The sequence below is a fragment of the Pteronotus mesoamericanus genome, unplaced genomic scaffold (genome assembly GCF_021234165.1).
Source record: "Pteronotus mesoamericanus isolate MK-2021 breed Mesoamerican mustached bat unplaced genomic scaffold, CSHL_Meso_final scaffold_54, whole genome shotgun sequence".
NCBI lineage: Eukaryota > Metazoa > Chordata > Mammalia > Chiroptera > Mormoopidae > Pteronotus > Pteronotus mesoamericanus.
Window position 1 is genome coordinate 1317292 of NW_026555321.1, and position 7921 is coordinate 1325212.

The 7921-nt window shown below is 39.4% G+C and overlaps 1 protein-coding gene across 1 annotated transcript; it reads right to left on the reverse strand.

Moving 5' to 3' along the window:
- Positions 1-1630: 1630 nt before the first annotated feature.
- On the reverse strand, positions 1631-2707 carry CCR8 (C-C motif chemokine receptor 8). The gene has a single exon (XM_054561820.1). The coding sequence runs from the start codon at positions 2690-2692 to the stop codon at positions 1631-1633; it is 1062 nt and encodes a 353-aa protein (XP_054417795.1). The 5' UTR covers positions 2693-2707.
- Between the last annotated feature and the right edge of the window lie 5214 nt (positions 2708-7921).

A 7921-nucleotide genomic window follows, 5' to 3' on the forward strand; every position in this document is an offset into this window, starting at 1 on the left:
CCCTCTCTCTCTGTCCCTTCCCCTCTCTTCAAAAAAAAAAAAGAAAAGAAAAGAAAAGAAAAAAGAGACTTTTTGAAGATAAATGAGAAAATAGTGGTTAAATGTCCAGCTCAGCGTAGATGTCTAAAAATGTGAAAGTCCCTTTGTCCCCTTCATACACACACACACACACACACACACACACACACACACACACACACACGGGGAGAGAGGGAGAAAGCGAGCATGGGGTGGGGAGAGAGAAAATATAAAATAAAGCTTAAAAATGTGGATAAGAAAAGTGAAAGTGCTAACACTTGGATATCTAGAGGGCAGGAGAAAAAAAATAGAGATGCACATAAAAATCAAGAGGAGAAGCATTTGAATACATACTAGAGACCAACTTCCAGAATTCAAAGAAGGCCAGGGAGGCCGGAGTGGTACACAGAGGGAAGAGCAATGAGGAAGCGGGGGCGGGGGGGGGGGGCGGCGTGGACCGGGCTGGCTCTGCGAGGTTTTTCAGGCCCTGTTGAAGAGTTCTTTAATATGTTTGCTGTTGACAATCAATAATCTAGGATTCCATTTCAAGCAGCTAGAATAAAAGAGCAAATGAAACCGAAAGAAAGCACGTAAGATAAAGATAAGAGCAGAAATTAATGAAAAAACAAAAAACAGAAACTCAACAATGCCAAGAGCTGGTTCTTGGAAAGGATGAGTAAAATTGATAAATCCCATAAAACTAATCACAGAAAAAAAAGAGAAAGGGAAAACACAAATGATTAAAATCAGGAAAAAAGAAAAAAAAAGGAACATTACTTCAGACTTTCCTGCATTAAAACGGACTATGTGAAGACATTAGTAAGAATTTTATTATGTTTGACCACTTGGATAAAGTGAGGAAATTTCTTAAAAACAACTTTCAAAAAGTGAGACAAGCAAAAATAGAAACTCTGACTAATCTCTACCTGTCAAGAAACTGAATGCATAGTTTGAAATCTTTCTACAGAGAAACCCCAGGTGGCTTCACTAACGATTTTCACCAGACATTTAAGGAAGAAATAATACCACTTTTTTTATAAAATCTCTTCCAGAGAATCACAGAAAAGAGAATGCTTCCCAACACATTTTTGGAGGTCCGACCTAACCAGGACATCGTAAGAAGGGGAAATTTCAGGACAATATCCCTGGTGAACATAGGTACAAAAATCCTAAGAGAATCCAATGTTTTTTTTTCCTAAATGGTCACACCAAGGGCTCATTTTCCTTCCAGGGAAAATACAGGTTGATTTAAGCTAAGATTCAGTCAATGTGGTTTACTAAATTAACAGAATAACGGAGAAAAGCTATCTGATCACTTCAAGAGATAAGAAAAAAACACTGGATAAAATTTAAATTCATATATTATAAAGACACTCAGAAAACTAGAAACCCCCCAAAATTATACTTATTAGCATAATTCACTATTTCCACAAAGTCTCTGAAAGTAGAGAAGATTGACTTGTGATAGTAGGACTTCATTTAATATGAAATACATCTGGTGTCTGTATCCGCACTTCTAAGAGTGAAGGGATAGTCAGCTTGCAACACACACCCCACTTGTCTGTGGAAGAGGCCTGGTGGTGAAGGGAGATGCCCACTGGGAGGCCCGTACTCACAGAACGTAGTCGGTGCTGGAGGACCGGAAGGAGTGCTGACAGGAGAGTGATTTCTCCCTGTATTCCTTGGGGATTGGTCTCCCTAAGAAAAGGAAGATGTGGTTGTAACTTTTCTGAAATATTTCTGAGAGGTGCTTCTTGAACTTCTCACCCATGAAAGCATAGATAACAGGGTTCACACAGCAGTGAGAGAAGGAAATGATTTCTGTGACATGGGTGGCGTAAGTCAGCTGCTGGCTCATGACACATCCATCCAAGATGCTCAGGTCATGCAGAGAAGTGAGGAAGAGGACCACATTGAAGGGGACCCAGAAGAGTAAAGATGCAATGACTACAATGAGCACCAACTTGATGGCCTTGGTCTTGTTCTGGTTTTGGCAACTCTTCAGCTGGTGCAGGATGCTAATGTAGCAGAACAGGAGGATGGCGAATGGGATGAGCAGGCCTAAGATATTCATTTCGAAATGGATGAAGAGCTTCCACTTTAAAGTCTGTTGATTGTAAGACGAATAACACTGTAGGACACCATCTTCTGAGGACACTTGGTAAAATACTACCAGTGGGCTGGTGGCCATGCCGGCGGTCAGCCACACCGCCAGGCTCAGGACTGTGCCCATTCTGGCTGTCCTCACCCTCATGGCATACACAGCATGGACAATCGCCAGGTACCTGTCCACGCTCATGAGGGTGACAAAAAACATACTGCTGAAGAAGCCAATGTAATAAAAGCCAGAGACCACCTTACACATGGCAGTTCCAAACACCCACTGGTAGAGGTGGTAATGAGTCTGGAAGGGGAAGGAGAAGACAAAAAGCAGGTCAGACAAGGCCAGGTTCAAGAGGTATATGTCTGTGATGCCCTTCAGCTTCTTGCAGATGACAAGGACCAGGATGACCAAGCTGTTCCCAAAAAGACCAAATACAAACAGGAGGCAGTAAAAGACGGCAAGAAGCAACTTTCTGTCTGTTGGGATAACTTCCCCATCGCAGGGGCTTGAGGAGATATCCGGATAGTAGTATTCAGTTCCTGTCACGTTAGGCTCGAGTGTATAATCCATCAAAGTAGGAGGACCTGGTTGCAGAGGCACCTAAGGGACATTCATACTTTAAGAATGTTTTAATTAAAAAAATATGACGGAACGTGCCCCCCAACCCCCGATTCATATGTTGAAGTCCTAAAGGCTTGTCACAGACAAAATGTTCTTGCTCCTCTCCCAAAGTCCCAAAATGAGTCATAGCTCAAGTCTCACTCATACCCGTTTTATTGTAGATTATATATAGATAAGACTTTGGACTTGAGGACATAAAGAAGGCCAATAGACATAGGAAAAGATGCTCAATGTCACTAATCATTAGAGATATGCAATATAAAACAATAATGAGATATCACCTCACACCTGTCAGAATGGCCATCATTAATAAATCCACAAATGACAAACATTGGCAAGGGTGTGGAAAAAAGGAAACCCTCATGCACTGTCGGTGGAAATGCAGATTGGTACAACCACTATGGAAAACAGTATGGAGTTACCTCAACAAATTAAAAGTGGAACTGCCTTATGACACAGTGATTCCACTTCTGGGAATATAGCCAAAGAAACCTGACAAAGAATATATGCACCCCTATGTACATTGCAGCGTTATTTATAATCGCCAAGATTTGGAAGCAGCCCAAGTACCCATCAATAGATGAGTGGATAAAACAACTATGGGAGCCCTAGTTGGCATGGCTCAGTGGACTGAGCACCAGCCTGCAAACCAAAGAGTCTCTGTTTCGATTCCCAGTGTAGAGCACATGCCTGGGTTGCAGGCCAGGTCCCCAGTAGAGAGCGTGCGAGATGTAAGCACACACTGATATTTCTCTCCCTCTCTTTCCTTCTCTAAAAGTAAATAAATCTTTTTTTAAAAAAAGCAACTATGGGACATTTACACAATGGAATACTACTTGATGGGTCTTACCTTTTGCAACAGCATGGGCGGACCTAGAGGGTATTATGCTAGGTGAACTAAGCCAGTACGAGAAAGAAATACGATATTATTTCACTTATATATGAAATCTAATGAACAAAATAAAGAAGTGAAGCAGAAACAGATTCATAGACAAAGAGAACAGACTGATAGCTGTCAGAGGGGTGGAGGATAGTGGATTGGGTGAAATAAGTGAAGGGATTAAGCAAAAGAAGAAAAGCTCATGGACACATACAACAGTGCGGTCATTACCAGAGGGCAGAGAAGTGGGAGGTAATGGAAGAGGATAAACAGGGGATAAATAATGACAAAAGACTAGACTTTGGATGGTGAGCACACAATGCAACATGCAGATGATGTATTGAAGAATTGTATGCTTGAAGCCTATACAATTTCATTGACCAATGTAACCCAAATAAATTCAATAAAATATTTTAAATGATCATTTTTCTTAAATTGATATATACACTCAAGGCAATTTCAGTCTTAGATTTACTATTTTTCAAGGCATCTGACTGCTGAACATTCAGATGTCCCTATTCACTATGCCACCTTTCTCCAATCTAAAGTCCAAGCAAGTAAGCCATTTTTAAAGATATTAATTTTATTTAAGTATTTACCCCAAATATATTTTAAAACACAGTTCCCTCAGCCAGAGCCATGGGAAGCTGCTAAGGCATTCAGGGTTTGTGTAATCTGGGACATGTAAAGATAAAACAATTTTACTTCTTATTCCAGACCTTTGAAATATTGGCCTTCCCTTTGCCTGTTTCCCAAGAACATAAAAGTGTCCCTGTCTGTTTAAGTCCTTCTTCCCCAAGGATGATTATTAATACTTACCTTAATTCAAACCTCTGTTGCTAATTTCTCCTCTGAATCGGCACTGTGTGGTGCTTATGCAGCGACGTCTCCTCTGGAGAAACCCGCTGTGGTTAAGAGCTCTACTAAAGCATCCTTTCTGCTAAACATTAAAAAAAAAAAAAAGATCTCAGTCCTGGCCGAGTGCTTCAGTGCACTGAGTGCATTGTGAACCAAAGGGTCACCTGTTTCCTTCCCAGTCAGGGCGTGTGCCTGGGTTATGGGGCAGGTCCCCAGGTGGGGGCATGCGATGGGAACCGATCAATCTATCTCTCACACATCAATGTTTCTCTCCCTTTCTTCCTCCCTTCCTATCTCTCTAAAAGTAAATAAATAAAATCTTATATAAAGATATCACAAAACAACACGTACTGAAGGCAAATTAGCATATAAAATATGCTCAACACATTGTGTCAATTAATTGTAAATTTAATTAAATTGTAGTTGAAATTGTAAATTAAAACAAATGTAACTTGAAACCATAGAAAACATAAGCAGCAAACATCAGTTTTAGTAATACTTTGGTTACCCTTTTAGTACCCTTTGGTTCACAAGTGTGCAATCAATCCACTGAGCCACACCAGCCAGGGCTGGTCTCTGCCAGTTTTAAGCCATAGATCTGATGGGAGGTGGTCTTACTTCTTGACAGTTCCTGTAGCTTTTATTGATTGCAGCTCCTTCCCCATGTACCCTATTTCAAGAGGAGGGGTTAGGGAATAGCAAAATAGGTTAAAGGGATTAAGAGATAAAAACTTCCAGTTATAAAATAAGTAAATCATGGGAATGGAATGCACAGCATAGGAAATATACTCAATAATATTGTAATAACTTTATAGAGTGGTAGACTTATTGTGGAATCATTTCCTAATGTATACAAATATCAAATCATTATGATGTATACCTGAAACTAAGGATATTGTTGGCCAAATATATTTTAATTTAAAAAATGAGATACCACTACACACTCATTAGAATGGCTAAAATCCAAAATAGTGACAACACCAAATGCTGGAGAGAATGTAGAGCAAGAGGAACTCTCATTTATTGCTGGTGGGGATGTGAAATGGTACAGCCACTTTGAAAAACAGTTTGGAAATTTTTTATAAAGCTAAAATAGACTCACCAGCCCTGACCATTTTGGCTTAGTTCGTTGGGCATCATCCCACACAGCGAAAGGTCTCTGGTACGATTCCTTGTCCGGCACATGCCTGGGTTGCAGGTTCGGTCCGTGGTTGGATGCATGCAAGGGGCAGCCAGCTGGTGTTTCTCTCTCACATCGATATTTCTCTCCCTTTCTTTCTCCTCCCCTTCCCCTCTTTGTAAAAATAAATAACTAATTTTTTAAAAAAATAAAATAAAATAGTCTTACCATATAATCCAGAAGTCATGTTCCTGACTATCAACCCAAATGGACTGAAAACACACCCACACAAAAACCTGAGCATAAATATTTATAGCAGATTTATTCATAATTGCCAGAAGCTGAAAGCAGGCAAGATATCCTTCAATACCTGAATGGGTAAACTAATTGTGTAATGTATACAATGGAATATTATTCAGAGTTTAAAAAATAGCTATCAAGCTGCAAACAGACATGTTAAGTGTATACTGCTATGTAAGAAAAGTCTAGAGGGATTTGGAAGTTCTTCATGGAAATACAAAGACAAAAGGTAAGAATTCCCAGGTATAGCTGATATTCGTTTCACTGTTCAACTTCTTTCTTTAGATGCAATTTAGAGTGGCTACGTATTCCTCTAAGTCTAGCTTCACGGCCCCTAAATCCAATCTCCTAGAAATACCTATCTGCTGATGCCTGAGTTCATACCTGTGTAACTTCCCCTTACCAGCATTATTCATGCTCTGACGCAGTTCGGGGAAAACCCTAGATCTTTTAAGAGACTTTTGTATGTGATAAGTAAAGTTCATGGTTCAAAGTCATTGATACTTTGGGCCGATAAGTACTGCTGATTTGTCTTAATGGTGGAAACTATGATTCCTGTTTCACCCACCGTGGGGGGAAGTTTCCACATACCTAACCCTAGTCAGGCCAAAGCAGCAGCCTGAGGGATTAGGGTGGTATCCCACCAAGCCCAATTTCCAGGTGGGACTGGAAGTACAGCACGGCACCTGGCACAGGTGACTGAGTGGAGACTAGGGGAGGTCAGCGAAAGTGGACTAACTCCCATCCCTGTTTCCTGATTTCCAAGAAGCTGGGCCACTGGCTTTACTAAGCATGTTGACTTGGACCAGCTAAGTCAGGAAAGGAGATACAGAGGTTTATTTGTACCCCATCATTTCTTGAGATCCTTTGTCTGCTGCTTCCCTCTACTCAGCACAGTGCTTGGCACACTGTCGCATCTCAATAAATTGTCAAATGACAGTTTTACTTACGTCTTTCAAATTGGATGTCTTTTATTTCTTCTTCTTGTCTGATTGTTGTGGCTAAGACTTCCAGCACTATGTTGAATCAAAGAGATGAAAGCAAACATCCCTGTCTTGTTCTTAGTCTTAAGGGAAAAGGTTTTAGTCTTTCCCCATTGAATGATGTTGACTATGGGTCATATATGGTCTTTATGTTGAGGTGTATTTCCTCTATTACCACTTTGCTGAGGTTTTTTTTATCATAAATGGGTACTGGATTTTGTCAAATGCATTTTCAGCATCAATTGATAAGATCCCATGGTTTTATCTTTCATTTTGTTTATGCGTTATATCATAATAATTAATTTGTGAATATTGTACCTTGCATTTCTGGAATAAAACCCACTTCCATGGTGTATAATCTGTTTAATGTATTGCTGGATTCGGTTTGCTAATATTTTGTTAAGAATTTTAGCATCTATGTTCATCAGGGATAATGGCCTATAATTTTCTTCCTTTATAGTGCCTTTTCTGGTTTTGGAATTATGATAATGCTATCCTCAGAAAGTGAACTTGGAAGTCTTTCTTTCTCTTGAATCTTTTGGGATAGTTTGAGAAATATTCTTTTAATATTTCATAAAATTCACCTATGAATCCATCCAGTCCAGGACTTTTGTTTGCTGGGAGTTTTTTGATTATGTCAGTTTCATTAGTTGTAATCAGCCTGTTCAGGTTCTCTGTTTCTTTTGAATTCAGAAGATTGCATGTTTCTAGGAATTTATTCATTTCTTCCAGATTGTCAATTTGTTGGCATATATTTGTTTGCAATATTGTCCTATAACTCTTCATGTTTCTGTGGTGTCAGTTATTACTTCATTTCTTATTTTATATATTTGGGTCCTCTCTTTTTGTTTCTAGGTGGTTAAAGGTTTATTGATCATGTTTATCTTTTCAAAGAACAGAATCTTGGTTTATTGATCTTTGCATTATTTTTTATTTGCATTTATTTCTGCTCTGATCATTATTATTTCCTTCCTTGTACTTGCTTTGGGATTTGTTTGTTGTTGTTTCTCTAGTTCCTTTAGGTGAAAGGTTATATT